General features: G+C 43.1%; 1 protein-coding gene and 1 long non-coding RNA gene across 5 annotated transcripts; both read right to left on the bottom strand.

Annotated features, from left to right (window-relative positions):
• Nucleotides 1-271: 271 nt before the first annotated feature.
• STMN1 (stathmin 1) lies at nucleotides 272-22482 on the bottom strand (the record flags this gene model as incomplete). Of its 4 annotated transcripts, XM_081204105.1 has the most annotated exons (6): nucleotides 272-732; nucleotides 1413-1604; nucleotides 2004-2176; nucleotides 3035-3099; nucleotides 10222-10424; nucleotides 22330-22482. In XM_081204105.1, 4 exons carry the CDS (start codon nucleotides 3045-3047, stop codon nucleotides 661-663), a joined length of 450 nt encoding a protein of 149 aa, XP_081060231.1. In that variant the 3' UTR covers nucleotides 272-660. The 4 variants fall into 4 exon arrangements, with proteins under 4 accessions (XP_081060231.1, XP_081060230.1, XP_081060232.1 ...); XM_081204104.1 differs by lacking the exons at nucleotides 10222-10424; nucleotides 22330-22482 and adding an exon at nucleotides 5702-6117; XM_081204106.1 differs by lacking the exons at nucleotides 10222-10424; nucleotides 22330-22482 and adding an exon at nucleotides 4493-4611.
• On the bottom strand, nucleotides 15011-21064 carry LOC308591579. The gene is made up of 2 exons (XR_014010196.1): nucleotides 18642-21064; nucleotides 15011-15894 (listed from the first exon to the last, which is right to left on the bottom strand). It is a non-coding gene; the product is annotated as an uncharacterized lncRNA (long non-coding RNA).
• Nucleotides 22483-23585: the final 1103 nt, after the last annotated feature.

Raw genomic sequence — 23585 nt, 5'->3', positions numbered from 1 at the left:
GTGCAAGCCTATCCAGGGAGGGAGATGGTTCTTAATTGTTTAACAAACCACCAGCTGACAACTGCTGAGGTGCAAGACAAAGCTCTTATTGTGAAACTGGGACAACAGGCAACAACTAAGGAAGCTAAGCTGGCTACTGTGAAACATCACTAGCCATTGGATATATTGCTTGCAAGCATTTTTTGTTCTTTATTGCATCAAAATGTTCTAGCCATAGCTATGCCCAAGTTGCATATTTAGTCATGCTAGTCTCAGAAACAGTCACCTGTGATAACAGCACTGTGCAGCTTTTATTAAGTCACTTGGTTACAGTAATATGTTTAAAACCGACAGATTCTGAAGTGTAACAGATTCAGCATGAGCATTACACTACATATTTCTTTCACAAATATGTCAGAGCTGAATACAGCACTAGCCATCAATCCAGGAACAAATGCACTGGAATAGAAGAAATGCAACAAGATAGCTACACTGGAAAGACAACATTTTAGAAAAAGAGTGAACATGAAAAGGGCTCCCCTCTAGCTCCCCAAAGCATGTGTAAAGTTGGATCTAACTATACAGCTCTACATCAGTTTTCTAGAAACTTAACAAAAACACTGGCCAATACAGTCTTTGGATATTTAGACAAAGGGGAGAAAGTCAGTTTCCAGGATGAAGTCAGTCGCTTTCGTTGTCACCAGATTCTTTCCCCCCTTCTTTGTTCTTCCGTACTTCTTCAATATGCTTGTCCTGGTAAAGCAAGAGTTAAGATAGTGAGATAGAATCTGGTTCTTCAGGGGTTTTACTGCTACCAAAACTGTTTTGTTTCTATAAACACAATGCAAAGTCTGGACTAAAATAAAACTTAGAATTTGCAGTTTCTGCGAAGCATATCCTGGGGTTTTACATAGTGATGCACTCAAGCAGATTGGCACCCTATAATTTAATGACTTGAGAAGCATGGTTTTCACCCCAACAGGTTAACATTTAAGCTTCATGCCGCCAAAAAAAATCCACCCATCCAGTTTTTAAGTACCTCCAGCTCTGTGCAGTTCTCATTTATCAAAAGCATTCTTTAAACTCTACCACTAAATACCTATTCAACACAGTATTTAACACAGGGACAAAACAAAGAACTAACTGCAGCTATTTTGTTTTAGTCAAATGTTAGGGAAGTGGTTATCAGTAGAAACCTGTATGTATTAACTGTCTATTTGTTGACTTGGTCTTACCTTATTGCTACTTAGGAAGTCCTGTGATTCCAATAGTTCATTCCCTCCAAAATTAAATAATTATGTACAAATTTTGAGCAGTTAGGTGTTAATTTTTATTTTTTAAACCAAGGTCTACTGTTCCTAGTTTGTAAATGTCACTGGTGGTCCAAGTTCATATTCCATTATTTTATAGAGAATCTTAAATACCAGACTTACTTTCTCTCTCAAGCGCTCCAGTTTAGCAGCCATTTGTGCTTCTCTGTTCTCTTTGATAGCTTCCATTTTGTGGGTCAACTTTTCCTCTGCCATTTTGCTGAAGTTGTTATTTTCTTCAATTGCCTTCTGCAGCACCTCTTTCTCGTGCTCTCGTTTTTCAGCTAGCTGCTTCAACACTTCAGCTTCATGGGACTAGAATATAGATCCATTCCATGTTTAGTTGAGAGTGGTCTGTATGCAATTACAGTTGTTGGGCTGTGTTAAGTATCATCTGAGTCATTGATAGTGGCCTCAGTCTACTAGCAGCTAAGCTAGTTCCAAATCAGGGCAGACATGGAATAGACAAGTGTGTCTCCCCTATTTGTCTTGGAATCTCTTTCTCCACTTCCAGTATACTTAAATTCAAACAGAACTGCAGCAATTCTATTTGAACTATTAATCTTTATCTAATCCTCAATTTATTATAACTATTAAGGTGCTGTAACATCCAGTTTGAGGCATTTTTCATGGGCTACGGCATTCCTAATGGTAAATTCTATAAACTGGCTACCAATGTAGTGTAGTATTTAGAACTAGAAAAATAATGTTTACCTTGCGCCTTTCTTCTGCTGCTTCTAGCTTCCTTTGAATTTCTTCCAGTGAGAGATCTTTTTTCTTTGGAGGAGAGAGGGGAAACTCTGGAACAGCTTCTTTTGAAGGAGGGCCAAGTATCAATTCAAATGCCTGTCCAGAAGCACGTTTTTCTAGTTCTTTCACCTGAATGTCTAGAAGAGACATTGTAAGTAATAGTTAGTATCCTTGAGCCACATCATGCTAACACATACTTTTGCTTAAAAGTGCCCTCAAGCTCAAGAAAGCAAATCAAATTTCAAGTCTGCATTTGCAGTACAAACTTTATAACCTGTTTGACTAGTTAATTGAGGCTCCCACTTCCCTCTGCATCGTTAAGTAAGTGTTGTTTGAGGTCCCTGGGGGCCTATAATGGAATACAAAGTACCTCCACAAAGGCACAATCCCTGTTTCCTTGAAAGCAACAAATCCAGTTTAAAAGTGCCTTATGTTTTAATACAGGCATTTGCTAAATATTCACACTAAAGACCTGTACAGTTATCCTATCATCAATATTTGGGCACCTACAGCAAAATTTAGTTTCACACATAGTCAAACTACAATAAAAACACCATTTGAGGACAGTTATAGACAGTTTAATAGTTGTCACAGGATGTAGGTATGAACCTTAGTTATATCGCACCTGACAAGAACACTATCATTCAAGCCTAGACGTCATCTGTGCTTTTCAGTATGTGTAATATAGCTGTAACACTGGCAGGTTAATGCTGATGCGATTGAAAAAAATATAATGCATTTTAATATACATTTCACTGATGTTTAAGTATTAAGTAACTTAGAATGCTTTTAATTTATTAAAAATGTATCTTGAGACATCATTACGTATATCTGGATAGCTCAGTTGGTAGAGCATGGTGCTGATAATGGTAAGGTTGCAGGTTTGACCCCTGTATGGGACAGCTGTATATTCCTTCATTGCAGGGGGTTGGACTAGATGATCATCAGGGTCCCATGATTCTAACACAAGTATTAGTAGATAAAGTAGCACTTACCAGAAGAAGCCATGGCTGAAGTAGATTCCAAAATAATTTGCTGCAGGAACTCCAATAGGTGAGCACTAAGAAGATGGAAACATTAGATAGATAGTATCATTACATAAGTGTTAGGACTTGAACTTCTCTATTCAGTGTTTTCCTTCTACCAATTTCTAGTCCTTATTTAGGTTTGGATGACATGCAAAATAACACATCTGGAAAAAAGAAACCAATCTGTTATGCATAGTAAATATCTAGAATGATATACTCTGAATTACCGTATTTTTTGCTCTATAACACTCACTTTTCCCCTCCTAAAAAGTAAGGGGAAATGTGTGTGCGTCTTATGGAGTGAATGCAGGCTGTGCAGCTATCCCAGAAGCCAGAACAGCAAGAGGGATCACTTCTGGCTTCTGAGAATCAGAATATATTTTTTTCCAGAATATTTTTTTTCTTGTTTTCCTCCTCCAAAAACTAGGTGCGTCTTATGGTCTGGTGCGTCTTATAGAACGAAAAATACGGTAAGTTATGTCCTCAGATCAGCCCCACCCCCAACACTAAGGATCCACCACTGTTAACTCATATTATTCAAAACTGTATTAAAAGAAATTAATCAAGATGCTACAACACAATTTTGGTGCTTTACTGGAGTGAAGCAGACCAGTCTTACACTGCATTACCGAAATACACAATAAAGCAGGGGCTGGTCCTGTGTCTCAAGCTAGGTGAATATGGTTTTCGAACTACATGTGTCCATTTCAAACATCCTGTTATTTATGTCTGGGATTAACAATTCTGTGCCCCAAGCTCTTAAGTAGATAGTGGGCAACCAGAAGTGCAAGTATTTTGTAAGAAGGTACACCAGATTTTCCTACCAGCTAGTCAAATGAAGGCACCTAAGGCTAGATAGATTGCTAGAGTGCAGGCTGCTTGGGCACCAAGAAGTTTGATAACAGCACCTGAGAATTTTATTGCCTCCCCCTCCTCCAGCTATATCCAAGGGTACCTTAAAAGTAAGACACTATGGTTTGAAATTTATTTCCAGCAACGAATACTAATCCACTGGGCAGATGTGCTCCATCTGTCCCTTCAACGTTGATTAAAAGCAATCAAAGCCTTACATATATGCTACTAGATTCACTAAAACCTCCCTCAGGAGCCTCAGAAGGATGACATATTTCCTTTTTATCTGCTAGCCTAGGATTGGTATGCGCCATTGTTCTTGCTACCTCGAGACACAAAGGGTAGCTCACTATAATCGAGATCTAGAACCGTTTGTGCTAAACCCAGTATTAACAAAGCAAGGCGGCATACATTAAATAAATCCGAGCCTTGCCCTAACCTCTTCTCTTCCGCCCCTGACCTCTTAAGATAATATCTAATTAAATGTAGCACAATGACATCCATATGTATGTTTGTATTCCCAGGCAAACAAAGCTCTTTTGCGGGGAGGAGGAGAAGAAATAAAACACGCACAATAGCAAAAAGCTGGGGTTCTTAAGGGGCAACTCTTCTGCGGTCAGGCTGAAAAACCAAAGGCTAGCAACAACGCCCAAGATCTGAAAGCAGGGGTGGGTGGTTTCGAAAAAAGCCCTCACTGGCTTTCTACTACATACTATGGGGCGGAACCAGGAGAAAATACTCACAGCCAATAAGGATCAGAGATAATGCAAGATAGTGGAAGGGGGAAAAGATGGGGGAGGGGGGAGAGAAAATGAAGAGCGGCGCCTGCCTCGAAGCCCCGCCCACCCCACGCGCCATTCTAGAACCGCACCGAATTCAAACAGCCCGAGAGCGCGCGCGCGCGCTTCCACCCTCAGCAAAAAAAAAAAAATAAAAAAAAAATATTGAGGGGAGGGAGGGAAGAATCTGAGCTATAACGGTAACATCCGGGCACCTGCTGCTCGCGCGTTCCTCCACCCTCCCGTCTTCGGCGCGCCAAAACAATCCCGAGCGAGACGGCGTCATACACAAAAAAACCCGCCTCAGCCGCGAGCGCGCGGGCCGCTTTCCTCTCCGTCTATTTGGGCTCGGGGCTTTTTTTCGCTTTCCTCCCGCTGCACGCGGGGTCTCTTCTCTTTCCCGCCCTCTCCCACCTTTTTCCTGTGTCACGTTTTAGCCCCTCACGCCGCTTGAGGAACGCGCCTGCCGCCCCCTCCCTTTAATCCCCGTCGGCGGGCGCGACAAGGTGGCGGCGGTGGTGGCAGCTTCGACAGCAACAGCGGCGCCGCCCCTTTCCCTCCAACAATAGACGGGCTACTCCTGTCAAGAAGAAAACCAGAGGACGGGGAAATGGGAGCGGGCGCCGCCAGTCCGTTCAGGAACTGGGGTGGGGGCGCGAGCGAACAATAGCCTCCGCGAGGAGAGCACGCGCCCCTTCTGCCTTCCTCACTCGCGGTCCTTTGTCCCCCGCTCCTACCCGCTGGTCACCACCGAGCCACCCACTCGCTTAAAAAGCAGCAGCAGCCCACTCAGGTGACAAAGCAACGGAGCCGTCTGAGACAAAAGCGGATTTTTCAGAGACCCCGCCCGAGAAACCCCCTTGGCCCCTCTTCCCCGACAACGCACTCCGCTGCAGCCCCACCAAACGAAGCCCCATTTGCCCCTCGCATTGAAGGACCGACCACTCGTTATCGCCGTTCCCGGCCCCGCCTCGGATTCAAACCAGCTTCTTAGGCAACCCACCTGCTCCTGTCACTGCGGCGGCTACACACAGACTCAGCTCCTAACCGCCCAGCGCTCCCCACAAAAGCGGCAAACAAAGGCACGTGACCTGCATCGGCCACGCCCCCTATTGGCTGAGAAAGGCGGCACGTGCCGCGCAGCGGGGAGGGGGAGAAAACGAGGGGAGCGTTCTCTTTCTCTCTAGCCCCTTCTATTGTGATGGCATGATGGGAAATGTAGTGCAGGGGAGTGTCTCTGGGTGCAAGAAAAGTTTTTTGGGTTTTTTTAAGACGGGTGGATTGAGGCAATATATGGGAAATTGGCAGGCTCTTGGTTTCCTTCTCCAACTTCCGTGCAACCTTTGTGGGCGTCGCGGTCCATTCCTTGCCTGGGGCAACAGAAGAGTGTCCCTTTGTTCTCATTCTCCCTCCTGTCTCCGCTGCTTACATGTCAATCATTTGACCTTAGAATAGACAAAAACGCCCTCCCTCCGCAAAAAAACCGAGGTCTAATCACACTCCCTTCTACTCAAAAAGGCCTTGCAGCCCCTGCATGTGGCCCTTTAACTCTCAAGCAAGCTTCACTGAGCTCAATGTAGCTTACTCTCTAATAAGATGTTTATGTAAGCTTCAACTTTCAACTCATGCCTGAACATGCTTACCTGAATTCACTGGGTCTTGCACCACCATAAGACTGCAAGTGTGTAGTGTTAGGATTATAGTCCTAAGAACAAACTTAGTTGGTCTCTAAGGTGGTACTGGACAATTTTTTAATTTATTTTGACTGCGTCAGACCAACAATCACACCAGTCTTTAATTGAGCAGTTCCACCTCCTTTAGATGAAGTTATTTGGTACCTCACTTGATGATCAAGAGCTCATTTCGGTGGAATCTGGCCATATAACAGAATATAGGATGTCAAAATCTGCTAAAAGGAAACTGAGAAGGAAGCTTTAAAATGTGGGTGAGGAACTTGTGGCCCTCCAGATGTTGAACTTCAACCACTGTCAACTTCAGCCAGCATAACCAATGGCCAGGGATGGTGGAACCCTGAGCCCAATGGCAACATCTGGAAGGCCACAGGTCACCTACACAGGTTTAAACAAAATGAAACCTCAAAATATACCGAACAAATTAAGTACTTAACCTAAGGTACCACTGTACTGTAGATGTGTTAGTCTTTAAGATGACCCAGTACAGTACTCTAAAATGTCTGGATTCTGGTTAAATCGTTCCTACATCCCTTCTCTGGAACTGCAGTTCTGTGCAATATATAGCACATCTACCCTACATCTTTAAATTAAACCCATTTGGAAATTGTTTTAATTCACTGGTAGAACCCTAGCCATACACTATAGTTAGAAAAATAAACATGTGCACACAGCTCAACCAATCCTGTTTCCTAGTGTAAGGAAACAAACTACAGAGTGGTTGGCTTAGTGTTAACATATGAACCAGCATTCATGGTTTTTTTTAATCACATACAAACGATGAACAATCAAGGAGGTTGGGGGGGGATCACAAGTGCTGGTTTGCATGTAACATTAAACCAGCTGTGTCATGGTTTGCTTCTCTAGAAAGAGAGCAGCAAAGCAGAGTGCCCTTGAGCTGCACACACTGGCTGATTTCCCTAACCATGGTTCACAGCCAACATTATGCTTGAATGATGTCGCTTTCACATCTTTTGAACAAAGAAGTCGGATACACGTTAGCTCAGGAAGACTGCAGAGCTAATTCTAGCCCACTTCACGGAACTACAGTCCCCAGGATTCCTTACGAGAAATGGCAGTGAAACAGGCTTGAAGCTGATTTAAGTTTGTCACACAGCCAAGCCCCAGAATCGACATTTAGTTTGGAAATAGCCATTTTCTGCTTTTTTAAAACCTACGAACAACATTCTGACCATTTTCCTGATTGACACTGAAGCAGCTTCTCCTGTGCTGTTTGTGTGCATGGGTTAACTGTATTCCCTGGAGAACCTCTGCCTCATTATTTTCCAGCAGGTGTCCTCGACATATTTGGAGGTCTGCAACAATAGGAAGTGAGTCTTTTAGTCACACCCTGGAGGCTCTTTGCATATCGGCAGTTCCTCCATTTGGTACATTCTCTGATAGAAGTTCATAAATTACGGCTAATTCAGAGGAGCATTGTTAGAGTTCATTTACTAATGTTTGTAAAATGCTGGCAGATGCTTTAGTGGAAGCTGCTATAAAAATACTAATTATAAACTGAAAACCACTCACGTGTGTTACCATAAATTGTATGCTGTAACTTTAACGAGGATGAAATATACAAATTAGACATCAAATAATAAAATGCAACTGCTATATCAAAAATGTACAGTCCTCAACACATATTATGTTAATCTTTTAACTGATTTATTTTTATTTTTTTCTGGCAGAAACGAGAGAGAGACCATGATACATCCAGAAATAAGGCATGTTTAAATCACATTGATTTCAGTGGGGGAAAGTTCCCATTAAACTCACTGTGGCTCTAACTTCTAGGTGTGCACAGGATCAGCATATTTACTCTTTGCCTTACCTCCAAGGAGCTTCAAGATATACATGGTACTGCCCCTTCCACTTTTTATCTTCAAAGCAGCCCCATGAGGTAGATTAAGCTAAGAGACAGCCACTGACCCAAGGTTACCCAGTTAGCTTCATGGGGGTGGGGATTGGAATCCTGGTGTCTCAGGTAGAGCGGTCAATTTTTCCCTTTTATTACAAGGAATCCTATTCGGAATAAGGGAATTTCCCTTTAAAAAGGGGAAACGTTGACAGCTATGGTCTCAGGTTGTAGTTTAACACTACATGGTACCTATATCAAGGCCTGTGCAGAGCTCTTCTTAGGCCTGTGACAAGAATCTTGTTAGAATAAAGTTATAAACTCAAACGAGTTTATAACTGGTCCCTGGTCCCATTTTTAAACATAGCACTGGGTGCTTGGGATTAATTCTGTTCACGTGTAAATTTCCACATTCACATGTTCACATGTAAATTGCCACATACCTAAACAGCAAATCTATGCAGGTTACTCAGAAGTAAGTCCAACTATGCTCAGTGGAACTTGTCCCAAGTAAGTGTTGCAAAGGATGCAGCCCTAATTCCCTGCCCCTTCTCAAGAGTTCAACATAGAAACCATTCCAAACGTCTCCTCTTTCTTCTCTGATTAGTTTTGTAGCCACAGGTGTGTGCGCCTTATCCCTGTTTATTGGTAGAATTAAAAGCATGCTGGCAGTATCTTACCCAATTGCTTACTAAGGCCACATTATTATTATTATTATTTATTAAATTTGTATATCACAGGCAGTTTACAACATAAAAATACAAAATGAAAACACAAAATACTAAATAAAATAAAAACAGAAGCAAAACAAACCAATAGCACCCCCCCACTGACACATAGAATGTTAATCAGCCTAACACCTGGCTGAAGAGAAACGTTTTCACCTGGTACCTAAAGGTATGTATTGAAGGTGCTGGGCGAGCCTCCTTGGGGAGAGCATTTCACAAATGGGGAGCCACTGTCTCTGTTAGGTGGTGATGATTCCTCAACCCATTAAATCCCATTTTGAGACCATTTCTGGCTATTGGCTTGCCTCTGTCCCATCCCTAATGTCATAACTACCTGAAATAAATTCAATTCATCTCAATATTGTAGGGGGTTGCTTTCTGCTGGGGTGACAACTTTGCAGGAAAAAATCCTACTAGTATGCCACTATGCCTTAAGCAGCAGCATCATAAACAAGAATTCACAGGTGAAAACTTTGCAGCACAGAGATAAGCTGAAACACTGGTTAATGCCTGTAGGGTTAAAGGGCTTTTAAATACATAGTTAAAGGTTGGTTTACAAATTGGCTTCCAATTGTCTCAAAACGATAGTCTCTCTCTCTCTCTCTCCCCCATCTCCCAGGCTTGACAAAATGATCAGAGACAAAGCACTAGTTGCTGAACACTCCCTTTAGAGCACTCGGGACAAATGCCCCATTTATTCAGTAGGTGGCTGGGCTGGATCCACAATTCACATAAGCCAAATGCTTGAACTGAAGCCCATTTAGTGCTGTCTGGGCTGTGGAATGGTAAGAGGACCGTAGATAAAGCATATACATAAATGATCTGTATGGGTTTTTATTGTTAAGTGATTCTGCCTTTTTCTCCATCTGTCCCCATCTCAAATACTGAATATCTACCTACCTAAACACATGAGTGTGCACACTCAGGCACAGCACTCTCAAAGGTTTGGTTTCCTACTGGTAATGGATGGGTTTTTATGACCCTTTCATTTAAATCACAGTAGAAATCAATATACATGTCAAGGACAAATGACCACTGACTAACTGCACCAGTGATGATAAAACCAAGCCCTTATTTTCTGAGCTCTTGCCTTACATTACCCATGAACTGAGCTACATCAATAGGACCCTGATGTGTTACGTATCTCTACTTTTAAAAAGCACAATGATTTCTGCACATGAATTTCTAGATTAGAGTGGGTTAATATTGTGACAAGCAACAATAGATCCTTCAAAACACACATTACCTTAAAGCTGGGTTGTTTTTTCTCCTCCCAATCGGATGTCTGTTTCCATGGAAACAAGCATCCGGCAGCCAAACATGGGTAGATTTTTCAGACTGAATAATCAGCAGTAGATGTTTTTTTCAAGCAGATGTTTACAACCCGAAAGACTCCGCGGTATTTTTGATGTGGTTCAGCTTCTTGACCCCTTGATGAAGATTTCTATGCTAGAAATAACCATAATTAATTAAGTTCTGTGGTGTTTAACGTGCTGTGTTTGCAGTACAAACCCTCCCTAGTTTTACATGTTGTTCGTCGTTCTAAACCAGCCTTCACCAACTGGGGCTGATGGGAGTTGAAGTCCAAAATATGGGGGAGCACCAGCTTGGAAATGGGTGTTCTAAACATTCTGCTAAAGCAGGAATGGGAAATCTGGGGCCCCCGAGATGTTGTTGGACTAGAACTCTTAACTTTAACCACTGATTGTGCCAGTTGAGGCTCATGGGAGTGGAATCCAACAACATCTGCAGGGCTACACATTTCCCAACTCTCATCTATGAAAACAGCCGAGAGATTTTTAAAAAGAACTTATAGGATTAAAAAGTTTTCAGCACCAGTCAAAAAACACAGAGAGGGAGCTTATAGGATCTCTGAGAACTGAGCTCCATAAGTGGAGGGGCACCATTGATATCACCCTATCATTTGATACCCTTTAAATCAGCTTTTGCCAACCTGGTGCAACTGCCATCAACCCTTAGGCCCCTTGACTGCAACAACATCTGTAGGACCACAGGTTCTCTATCTCTGGCCTATTGCTTGTCAGTTATTCCAGTGCCTTGACATTCATTGGCCAGAATGATGGAAGGTGGAAATAAGGTGTGTTTTTTTTTTTTTAGAAAGCTACTGGGCAGAATAGCCTGCACAATGTCCCTAAGAGCAACATGAGGCAAACAGTCTAGAGACTTACTTTTCCCGATTGCAAATTATAGGAAGCGAACTAGAATAACCTTGCAGGACCAGACCTTTACTGTTCCCCAGTGGCACAGGCTACAGCCCTGTATCATACCTCTATTTTAGGTATTGGTGAATCAGTCTACAGTAGTACCTCGGGTTAAGTACTTAATTCGTTCCAGAGGTCCATACTTAACCTGAAACTGTTCTTAACCTGAAGCACTACTTTAGCTAATGGGGCCTCCTGCTGCAGCCGTGCCGCCGGAGCACGATTTCTGTTCTCATCCTGAAGCAAAGTTCTTAACCTGAAGCACTATTTCTGGGTTAGCGGAGTCTGTAACCTGAAGCGTATGTAACCTGAAGCGTATGTAACCCGAGGTACCACTGTAGTTCAGTTTCTCATCTGTCCACTCTTAAGTTCAGTTGTTCATATTTCCACATCAGTTTGCTCTTTAAATAAAATTATGGTGAAAATTATCAGCGTTTTAGTGCAGGTTTTTCTGAATATACATGTTTGAGTACAATTTTGCTAAATATGCACATTTTGAAAGCAATTTTCCCTATAATAATGCATTTTGTATGTTATTTTCACTAATATGTGCATTTTTATGCATACTTTACCCCAGTTTATGTACTTTTAAAGACATCAGTTGGCTAGAGAAAAACATGGCAAAATTTGGAGAAGTATGAATTTTGAAGAATGATTGTCTTTCAGTTCTCATATTTTGGAAATTGCAAATTAGGTAGATTTGCCTTTAAATGTGAACTGAATCACATTCCTCCCCCATACCTACCGTCTACCCCAACTCAACAGATGTTGAATAAAATATAGATTTAGATTTCTTTCTTTTGACCCATCTGGGAAAATTATAAAGTTTGGAGGCATCAAGAAGACCCTCACAACTTCTAGTGACAGTTTAACTAACACACTCTCTCTCTCTCTCTCTCTCTCTCTCTCTCTCTCTCTCTCTCTCTCTCTCTCTCTCTATATATATATATATATATATATATATATATATATTCAGATAGTCTAGAATTAAAATTGCATTATTATTAATTGTGATGTTGATGAACAAGACAGGAGGGGGTGCAAATAACCAAAATACCCCTTCAACTGCATTGTCCAATAGCAAGTGAGATAATTATGCAGCTCACAGTGAAGCAGAACACAGAAGGGCTTTTATTTTTGATCAAGGTAAAAATATCTATAGAGAACAAAATTAATCTGTGAGTGAGAGGAGGGTGTGCATGTGTGAGAGACAGAGAAAATGTGCAAAGCTGTTTAAGCATCCAAGCTGCATTTTTCCTACCAGCAGCAAACCTGTGTCTAGTCTTTTTTGATATTGCAAGCTACATATTCAAATAGATTTAATATTAGATTTGCCAAGTCAGGACCATCCTAGACCCTGAGATTTCAGGGCCCAAACCTGAGACCTAAGGGTGGCCCCTGGTGAGGACACAGGGGCAGGCCCTGGATATAGAGGTTGTTGTTGTTATATTTTCTATACCATCCTTCATCGAAAGAGCACAGGGTGGTTTACAATATAAAAAAATCAAAATGCATACCATAGTAACAAACAAAAACAATAACTCCCCCCCCACCCATACAGTTTCAAAGCAATAGCTGGCATCAGGTCCATACAGATGTGAGAGCAGCTGGGTACACATACCCCAGGCCTCAGAGGGCTAAGCTGGCTAGGGGTGGTGCTTAAGGACCTGCTGAACTTACGCTGTCTTGCCAACAACAAGACTCCCACCCTGGGCCTCAGACAAGCTCTGCACTAGCCTGGCAGGCAGCTCTCCTGCTATTAAAACAGTGGGCGAAGGCAACAGGCCAACAGCTGTGGCAGGTGGCCTGAGGCCAAAGCATTGATCTGCCGCACCACCTGCTCTGCCACCTGAAGCAAGGGGCTCCCTTTGTTACAGTTATCCAACCTGTACCCTCTTTATGGGGCTGACACAGGAATAGCAGAGATAGCTGCCCCGACACATCGAGTTGGGCCTAAAAACTGAGACTTAGTGATTGTGCAGATTGTAAAAAATGGTTGAACCTTCACTTTGGCACTTTGAACTAGTTCTAATCCGCCACCAGCAGTGTTGTGTTTACATGTGATGTGTATGTGTTTGATAGAGAGCGGGGTGCGCATTGTTTAATTATGACAAGATGTGGGGACGGCCACCAACTCGGCTTTAAAAGGGGATTAGTCAGCTTTGTGGAGTATAAGACTATCAGCAGCCTCTAGGCATGATAGTTCATATGCTATCTTTGAATGCCAGTCACTTGGAAGCAACAGCCAGATGCTCTCACATCCTGCTTGTGGGATTCCCATAGGCACTTGCTTGGCTACTGTGGGATGCAGAGATGCTGGGCTAGATGGGCCTCTGGCCTGATCCAGCAGGGGTCTTTGTATGCTCATAATTACTGAAAACCCTGGGAGAGAGGCGGTGCACAGGACGAAAAATACAAACAGGAAAGGTTCATAAAATAGTTGGGCCTTGTTGCAAGAGATGGAAGGGCATTAATTCTCACTACACCCCTTCCCCTACCCCTTCTAAAAGGGCTTTGTGGCAGTGTCTTTGCTTGAGTGGTATTGATGGGGACTGCTCAGCTACAAAAAAGTGGATTAAATCTGTGAAGGATGTCACAGCAGCCCAGTATGGGCATGAAGTGGGAAAGCTGCAGGGCTGGCGTTAGGGGCAGCATAACCTAGAAACAGCCAAGGCTCCTTCCCCATCAGAAGACATACTGCCAGCGGCGTAGCGTGGGTTGTCAGCACCCGGGGCAAGGCAAGTAATTTGCACCCCCTAACCCGTGGATTTGCGCCCCCTAACCCTAACCCCCAGATGTTGCGCCCGGTGCGGCCGGACCCCCCTGCACCCCCCACGCTACGCCACTGCATACTGCTGACCTCTGGTGGCCCTGCAGCCTTGCTGTTTTCCTGTCTCCTTTGCTGCCACTTCCTGCCCTAAGTAAATGAGCAGTGACAGGAGTGAGAAGGATCAGCAGACTCTGCTTGCCTCCCCCACCGTCCTGGGCCCACAGAAAGAGGGCAAGTAGTGGAGGAGGAGCCTATTCAGGGAGGGGGACACAAATGGTATCCTCCTCAAGGTTATCCCCCACCCCAATCTGGAACCAGCACTGGTAGCTGGTGTCCTTATGATCAGCAATGTGGCAGGAATGGTCTTTGGACCAGTAATGTTTGTATAACTGCTTTGAAGTCAGTACTCCTAACTGGAACAACCTTGTTAGCTGGAGAAAGACGCTGCCTTCCCCCAGAACAACATATACATGGTTTAAGCACCAGGGAAATGCCTGATTCATGAACTGGAAGCCTGATTCATGAACTGGAAGAATATTCCTGGATCTTACGCAACAAATGAGTAACAACTATGCAATCGACTGAATGTCTGGGAAGTAGGTGTTTAAAGAGGCAAGAAGAAATGCACATCACAGTCTCCAACAACCTCCACTTTGTGACATGCTTTTGCTAAACACACATTGATGCAGAGTCATTGTAACGTAGTAGTTAAGGGTGTCAGACTAGCACCTGGGACACCAGGGTTCATATCCTCAGTCTGCCATCAAGCTCACTGGGTAACTTTGGACCCGTCTCAGCCTAACCTACTTCACAGGGTTGTTCCTTGGAGGAAAGGCAGGATAGAAATCTAGTAAATACATCAACAGTATTTGAATAGTAAGAACAGGGGTGGGAAACAGCCCACAATAGTTAAATCAGGGATGGGAAACAAAAGACTGTTCAGGCCTCACTGCCTGGCCCCCAGGACACCCAAAGAGCCACAACTCCTCCCTAGGCCTCCCCCTAGGCCAATATGGAGTAAAATGCAAATATCCAGACATATGATTTCTTATATTTTTTATTCAAAGTCATTAGAAACACAGTTCCTCAAGGTGTTGCGGCTTACACCTCTTCCTTAGAGCTATCTCGGCATTCTTGACCAAGCTTTGCTACTTGTGCATTGCCGAAGAAGAGGAAATAAATCACCAAAGGAAGACACAGATTTGCATAAGTTATTTTCACCAATATATTCACTTTTATGCATGCTTTCCTCTAATATAAAACCTTTGTTGTAAACAGTTTAGTTGGAGAACAGTATCACAAAATTAAGAGAAGTGCTAATTTCAGAGGATGGTGTGTTTAGGTTCTCACATTGTCTTGGGAAGTGTGAATTATGTAAGTTCACCTTTAAATGAGAACTGAATTGAATTTCTTCCCCAACCTTAGCTTAGAGGGGTGGGAGGGGGCTGGAAGAGCTGAATGAACTATTGGCTTGAATTCGCATAAGGCAATTTTGTATGTTTGTAAGAGCTTTGTGCTCTTAAGGGTCTGTCTTAGATCCCCCTGATCTAAGTGCCTGTTTCCCCATGCCAAATTGAATTAATCTGTATAAAAGCCAGCCCCCTATCCACATACAGCATATATTCGCTTCTGTGCTTTGTCGCAGCAATGGCTGAAGGAAAAAATGCAGCTTGTAGGGCAGCTGTTCAGGGACATATCAGTCCCTTAAGAAGAAGATTTATGTAATCACAGAACCTTCCCAGATTCATAGAGCACCACCTCCTGCTTCTGCCATATATGGTGTGCTTATGTAAACCCCAACATTTGCTTGACTGTTATGTTCAGGATGCCTATATTAAAGATGGATAGCTGCTTCTCCCCCCAGTCTTCAGATCACCTCTGCCTTCGCCTCCATGTATCACTGCCTCCATGGAGTCCCATGAAATTTCTAGGCCAAGTGTAGAAAACAACTGTTTTGGGTCCCAAAATAACCAATCTGCTCATTGTACATCAGGCTTCTGCTCTCTAATAACCAAACAGCTGCTGTGAGGAAGGGGATTTCTCTCCCCCTCAGCCTGCATCATAGCTGACATGAAATGCACTAATTGGATTTCAAAAGTGTCAGGAACAGCTCCCTCACCTTGGATCTAGAGCAAAGACAATGTGATTCTTGACAACCCGCAGCATAGCGATGCAGTGCGGAAGAACCATGAAATATTCAACACATACAGAAAAAAGAGAGAGTGTGTTCCAATCAGATATTTGCTTTTGCTCTTTGAAACTGAAATAGAATGAACTAAAAGCATTGGGTGAGGAACTAATTATTCCCCAGTCTCTAATTAGTCTTTGGGATTCAACAAAGTAGGCTCAGGCATAACAGAAGCAGCAATATCCTTTGTATTATTAACACCAGCTTGCGATGAGATGGTTAAACGTACACCTATGATACAAGAAACCAGGGCCTCAGTGGGAGGAGTTCTTACATGGAATCCCTCTTAGGTGGCTTGTCCTTTGTAAGCAAGATCATTTGCAGTATTGATCGGTGGTGGTGGGAATTAGCTACCGATCCTGCTGCTTTGATTAAAACGAGAAACCATAAACTGCTTGGCTTCTGATTAGCAAAGCAGTTGTTCGGGAGGTCAAAGCCCTGCAGACAGACCACAGCATCCATCTCTTACTATGAGTAAGCCATTCACTGCATGGCAGAAAAATATACTGCTAACAAGAGCCATTGAGTGAAAGGTAATGGGGCAACAAAGAAAAATAAGAAGTAGAAAATGAGCTGGATCTTGCAGACAAAAAATCACTCTGTAAACTCAGGCTTGTATTCAGTGAAGTTCTACTCAGAGCAGGCCTACTGCATTTAATAGATTCAAATTAGCATTGCCCATTAACTTCAATGGGTCTACTGTGAGTAGGAATAACACTGGACACAGCATTCAGTTCTAAGATATAAAATGTATGCCATATAAGTCTTTTTTAAGTGCCGCAGTTATCAGGCTATACACATAAGATTTTGGGATAGAATCAACAACGGGTGCTCCCTATTTTTTAAAACATAAAAATTGCTGTTACAGTGGTACCTCAGGTTAAGTACTTAATTCGTTCCGGAGGTCCATACTTAACCTGAAACTGTTCTTAACCTGAAGCACCACTTTAGCTAATGGGGCCTCCTGCTGCTGCCGCGCTGCCGGAGCCCGATTTCTGTTCTCATCCTGAAGCAAAGTTCTTAACCTGAAGCACTATTTCTGGGTTAGTGGAGTCTGTAACCTGAAGCGTATGTAACCTGAGGTATCACTGTACTGCAATCTGTCCCTAAAAGAAATTCTTGGTGGCTTGAAGCAGAGGTGGATTTAGGGGAGCGCAACTGGTTCAGGCAAACTAGGTGCAGAGCCTCAGGGACACTGCAGTGGGCACTGCAACTATGATTTCAAATGGAGCACAAGGGGGGCGTCAGATTCTGGTGTTGCCTAGGGTGCCGCTTAAATCTGAGCCCCAAAATCCACCATTGCTTAAAAATGCTTCCTTAATGGTTCTTGGTACCCAGTTGCTACTGGCTAGCTGCTGGACATCCCTATCAGACAGGATATGAACTAAGGGTATATTCACATTAGCAATTTGAAACTGTGAGGTGGTTTGCCTTCTGCTGTATTTTTGACATCGCTTTCTCCTGATGCTGTTCACACCAGAGTGGGGATGTCCTCACCAGAGGATTTCTTTCCCTGTGCTGCACCCCAATTCAATTATGTTTTCATCTGCACATGTGCTGTCATCTGTGCATGTGCAAAAGCTGCCTGAAGTATTCTCACCGCAATGGAGCCATGACTTTGATTTTTGAATCACATGGAAGTTTTTTAAAAGATATATATATATTTAAAGAGTGCATCACAGAGGAATATTTCTCTTAAAGCCACTAGATTCAGATGGATTGTGGTTAACGGCGTGTGATTGTGGTTAACCTCGATTAACAAAACAGTGGTGGGAGCATGCTGGAGCTGCAGAAAACAATAATTAGAACATACTCTTAAGACTAGCCCCTCTTTGTAGGTACGTCAAGAAAGCTGGGAGTTGGCATGTTGCAAGAGAAAGAAAGGAGAGTTTGGGTTATGCAGTTGGCTTTGTGGCTTCCAGGGTGTGCCATTTCCTTTTGGAGAAATCTATAAAGCATCAAGATGGCTTCATCTGTACTCTCCTATGCTCAATTTGCATAATTCAAATAAGGAAATGTTGTGGGGGAGGAAAACACCCTGTAAATCTCCAATACTTTCTTACAGGGAAATTGTATTTGAAAATTTCTTACCACAGAAGAAAATAGAAAACTTCAGCTGTATGTTACAGCCTGTGGTGTTGAAGGTTAGTGGGCTAAAATAAAAGCCCCTTTTCTTTTTTTTAATCTCAACATGATGTTCTCTATTAACCCTACACAGCTTACCTCCTGGCAGAGTTAGGGCTGCAGCGAAATTGGGGTCACCAGCTGCTTAGTGGCACAATTTAGCGTGCTCATTACATTAGTGATCTAAGCTTTATATGTTTTGGGTCTGCTGTATCTATGGGAACACCTCTTCCTTTACCAGTCTTCCAGTTTTTAAGATCTCAATGGGAGGCTCAGTTATGTGAAGACTTCACAGAGAAAGAAAAAGAGGGAGACAGAACGGTCTCTCGCTTTCACTTCTGAGGGCAGGGGACAAAACTCACCAACAATGGCCCTTTAAAACAGGGACGGGGGGACCGGATTTGGCCACTGGGTCAGTTCCTTATCTCTCTCAGTTTCCTGTGGGCCAGGTTTGATGTCACAATGATGTCATGTGACCTGTTTTTGCCAGGTCGGTCGATTGTCAGATCTTGAATTGTGCTGTGCAAGTCAGTAACATCTTAACTGCCCTGCAGCTGACATCATGTAAGAACATAAGAATTTGTATTATACTGAGTTAGATCATTGGTCCATATAGCTCAGTATTGGCTGCACTATTCTTCAACTTTGGGTCCCCAGATATTGTTGAATACAATTCCCATATTCCCCAGCCCATGGCAGGGATGATGGGAATTGTAGCCCAACATCATCTGGGGATCCAAGCTTATAGAACAACAGTGTTTCACTGAGAATTTCTCCTAATATAGACTTTTCCATGCAATTTCCCCTGATGCACACTTTTTTCAAAGCAATTGCCCGATATGTTGCTTTTATGTATTTTCCACAAATTTATGAATTATGTACACTTTACCCCAATATATGTATTTTTATATACATTACTTTGTTGAACTACACTGCAAAATTTGGACAAGAGTGAATTTCAAAGGATGACTGTGTTTCAGTTGCTTATTGTTTTGGGAAGGGCAAAATAGGTAGGTTCACCTTTAAATGGGACCAAAATCAAATTTATCCACCATCCCTAACAGAGGTAAGTCTGTGGGTGGAGACTAAAATTCTCCTATGAATGCCTTCTCATTGCAGTGTTAGAAAGCTCTGCTGACAAAGCTCCTCCAACAATGCTCCCGCAGTAGTAGCAGCTGAAAAAATATCATGTTGAGTGCAGATCAGGGCAGGCCTTGGAGCTTTCAAACAAGGGAGACAAGCTGTGCTAGCCTTGGATCTGGTGCCATTATATTCCCAATAACTGAAATCTATTAAGGTAGGTGTGGGTGTAAAGCAGAATATAAGTATTTTAAATAAATATAAAATCAAGGCATCAAGGCTCTTATTCACATACTGTAGTTGAAAGCATTAGAACAAGCACAGTATCATCTGTATTAAAAATGTATCCATATACAAAAAGGAGAAATGTCATATCTATAATTTCTTTTTCAGCAGCTACAAATCTTCATGCTACAGATTTGTCCTTTTTTGCAGCATCAGATACACTGTCCAGAAATTTCAGTTATTTTCAAGGGGACTGCATAGCACTAAATGAATACAAGGCCTTCATTTTAACAAAAAGCAGATTGCTTTCTTCCCTACATAGTGCTTCCAAACAGTTTTTTATTTTTGGAGCCTGTTAAACACACTCAACTGTCTCTTCCCCAGCTCTTTTCTGTATATATAACCTCTTCTAAGAGTCACACATTTACAGCTCCAATAACGATTTTTATTCTTTTAAACTACTCTCTCCACCAATTAAAAGCTGCTTCAGAATGTGCTGGTGTTGCAGTCTCCACAATAAATCCATTTCTGTATAGCCATCATTTCCACCCTATCTTCTTTTATCTCCATCTCACATCGCATGGGAAGAAGATATGCAGGGGCGCTTCTGGCCTGTGCCAGTAAGGAGGGCTTTTAGCATCTCTGTTGGAGGCATCGTCTAATCTAATGCATCATTATAACAAACACAGCTGGGGAACGCTAATACTTGCATATTGTGCACCACACAGTACTTTGTTCTTCTTGTTTTGTGTTGCATCCCACAGACAAAATAGCACTGAAATATTGTTAGCGGCCAGGTGAGTTAGCTTCGAGACTCACCTCTTGAATTCACATTGATCGCTCCTCACACACATGTGCTTTTCTGCAGTTGCAGGCATTGACACATGTGAAGAGTCCCTAGGTGGAACTGCCACTGACCGGAGACTGGGCTTTCCCCAGCCTGCATTGAAGCCTACCCTGGGGCTTCCCACCTGACATGTGCCCCTGGATGAGGGCACATGCCCCAGTGGAGAGCTGCCCACTCACCCAGGACCCACTGGTGCACGCCCTCATGCTATGTGGCCAAGGAGAGGCGACGGAGGAAGGGCTGCACTTGGTGTCTTAGCCTGCTCTCTGCCACCTTCCTCCTAGGCCTGCTGCAGCTGCAGCTTTGGTGTTGCTGGGACACCGCCAAACCTGTCAAGGAGTGCCAGCCACTGGTCCCACCGGGAGCTCGCCAAGCTGAGAGGACAAACACAGAGACTGACGAGCAGGCAACCTTCATGAGCGGCCACTGCAAGGGTGCAGCAAAGTATGCCTGTTGCCTCCCATACGGCACCCACAAGGAGGTTGTGGGGGGGAATCCTTTCCTTGCCCTGGGCACTGCCAATGCATGTTACGCCACTGCTGCTGCCCATCAGTATAGACAATAATGGATAGGTCAATGGTCTGAGTCAGTATAAGGCAGCTTCCTCTGTTCCTATGATGCCTTGGTCCAGGCATGGCCAAACTTGGCCCTCTGGATGTTTTGGGACTACAACTCCCATCATCCCTAGCTAACAGGACCAGTGGTCAGGGATCATGGGAACTGTAGTCCCAAAACATCCAGAGGGCCAAGTTTGGCCATGCCTGCCTTAGTCCATAGGTGAAGTCTTTAACATGTGCATATGTAGGTTGAACTAACAGTGATAATGGCTCAACCGGATTTGTGGTGGTGGTCTTGCATCTTCCGACTGTGGCAACCAAATAAGATGATATTTTTTTTTTTAGATGAGCCAATAAAATGTAGTAAGTGGATTCCCAAGTCTTAGCTAGAAATGTCTGATGTGGTAGCATAAAGGCAACGTGGGGGAAGTATGGATGAGTGAAAGCAGAATAGTTAGATCTTTAATACAGGTACTCTAATATATTTACAGTTATTTAATTGTTAACAATTAGAAACGGCAAACCAGGTAGCATTCCATCTGTTTCTAATTAGTAACAGAAGAATTGGTTATTGTTAAAAGGAAGAAATCAAACGCAATGATACCAAATGAGTAATACCTAGTGCAGTACTTTGTGGGAAAGTAGGAGATATTACTGAATCACTGGAATTCATATTGTTATAAAATCTTTTTCACATTATTATTATTATTAAAAATTATCCCAAGGTACCAGAGCAGGTTACAACAGTAAAAACACGGGTTTGGGTTTTTTGCTATCCCTTAAGTATTCCTTTATTTTATGTGTTTCTTTGTGTTATCTGTAAACAGCAGTGTTTTAAAAACGGACCCATACTCATCTGGGTCTTTTCATTGCTCAAGCAGCTGTCACAGACGCTATACATCCTGAAAGTGTGATCGCATATATAGGGTTGCCATATTTTGAAGAGCAAAACAAGAGGACACATTTGCCGGCACCTGGGGTGGGGAGGAGGTGCGAGAGCAGGCACATTCTACAATGTCCCTTCAAAATATAAAAAAACAAGGACCTGCTCCTTTCCTGCATCATGTAAAACTCACACAATATATATATGTTTTGCACTTAGTCATCTAGTACTGTGTATGCAAAATAAAAAGTAGCCCACTCACACACACACCCAAGACATTTTGGAAAATTCAAAAAACCCACCCGGACAGAAATTTTACTCCTGAGAAAGAGGACATGTCCTGGAAAAAAGAGGATGATGGCAACCCCCTGTTATAACATAATGAGCACAAATAATAATGAGCACTCAATAAAAAGGACGTTTGGAGGAGCCCAGTACGAAGGGGTTTGTTGTCTTACCAGAATATGAAACAGCTGGCCACAATAGGGTACACGTTAGTCCTTTTGGCTTACACATTCAGCAGGAGGAAAATGATACCTGGCACTGTCCGTTTGGGGCCATCCCATGCCATCTGATCTGCTGGGCACAGTCTTCCGCCACCATCTTTCAGCCTCCTCCCCTGCATCTGCTGTCTGTCTCTATGGCAACAGGGGCAAAGGCCTCATCCACTGGGCTCTGCAGCTAGGCCTCAGCCTCCAACTTGCACAATGTTTTCCTCTCAGATCAGCGTTTGCTAGTCTCTTATCAGCAGATGGCCAGAAGCAGAGCAGGTCACTTTATGGAGTGCCTAGTCTAATTTCCATTTTTTAATAATAATAAAAAGCAAAGGGGAGGGAGATTAAAATGAAGGGACTTCCTTTTCCTCTCTGCCTATAATTTGACAGTGCTGGTCGAATCCATGTGCTGACCCAAATGAAGTCGCGGTCAGCCAGGAATTGAAATGCTGGCCTCTTCATCCTGGCCCAGTCACCTTGTTTTGCTCAAAGATACAGTCAGGGAAGCACAATGGAGCTGTTCAAAATGTTTGCTGAACAGGAATGGGGATTTTTCAAGGGGCTGAGCTGTATTGCTGCCAGGAAGTAGAAAGGAATCACTTCCAGCGGAAACTAATTGCAGGATTGTTCCACGACGTTTTGCTGCCAGGAAGAGAAGGACAATAAGGCAGCTCCCTCCCATTCACTCATCAAAAGCTGGACAGGCTAGTAGTGCTTGAATGTTAAGACAACACTCCACTAGCTTAGATGGTGCATGGCCGCTCATATGACTTATTTGTTTTATTTATAGTGCCCTACAAATTTCTGCCACTTTCTTCCAGTACCTTCAAACAATTCGCCAACGGTCCCTGCCTCCTACCACCTGCCCCTGAGGCAGATGCCTCATTCTGCCTAATGGTAGGGCCAGCCCTTACTAGCTGTGAAATAATCTGGGAGACTGAGGGTCACTCTCAAAGCAGCACTAAGTAACATGTTCTGTCAGCACAAGGATGTTACCTTGTGCAATGGAACTGTCTCCCCTCTTCTCTCACCACATGTGCCCCTAAATCTGTTATGGGGGATAGGGCACAATGTGCATTAGAGTTTGAATTCCATGAAATTTAAATTATAATACACCATATAATAAAAGCAGCAATAAAAATACAATTAAAAACCATGCAGCATCAAGCACAGGGCACTACAATTGCGGCAGTAGGCAGAAAAACCATGAAGTGGTCTGC

Source organism: Podarcis bocagei (genome assembly GCF_964188305.1).
Source record: "Podarcis bocagei genome assembly, chromosome: 7".
NCBI lineage: Eukaryota > Metazoa > Chordata > Lepidosauria > Squamata > Lacertidae > Podarcis > Podarcis bocagei.
This window is presented reverse-complemented; position numbering and strand designations above follow the sequence as displayed.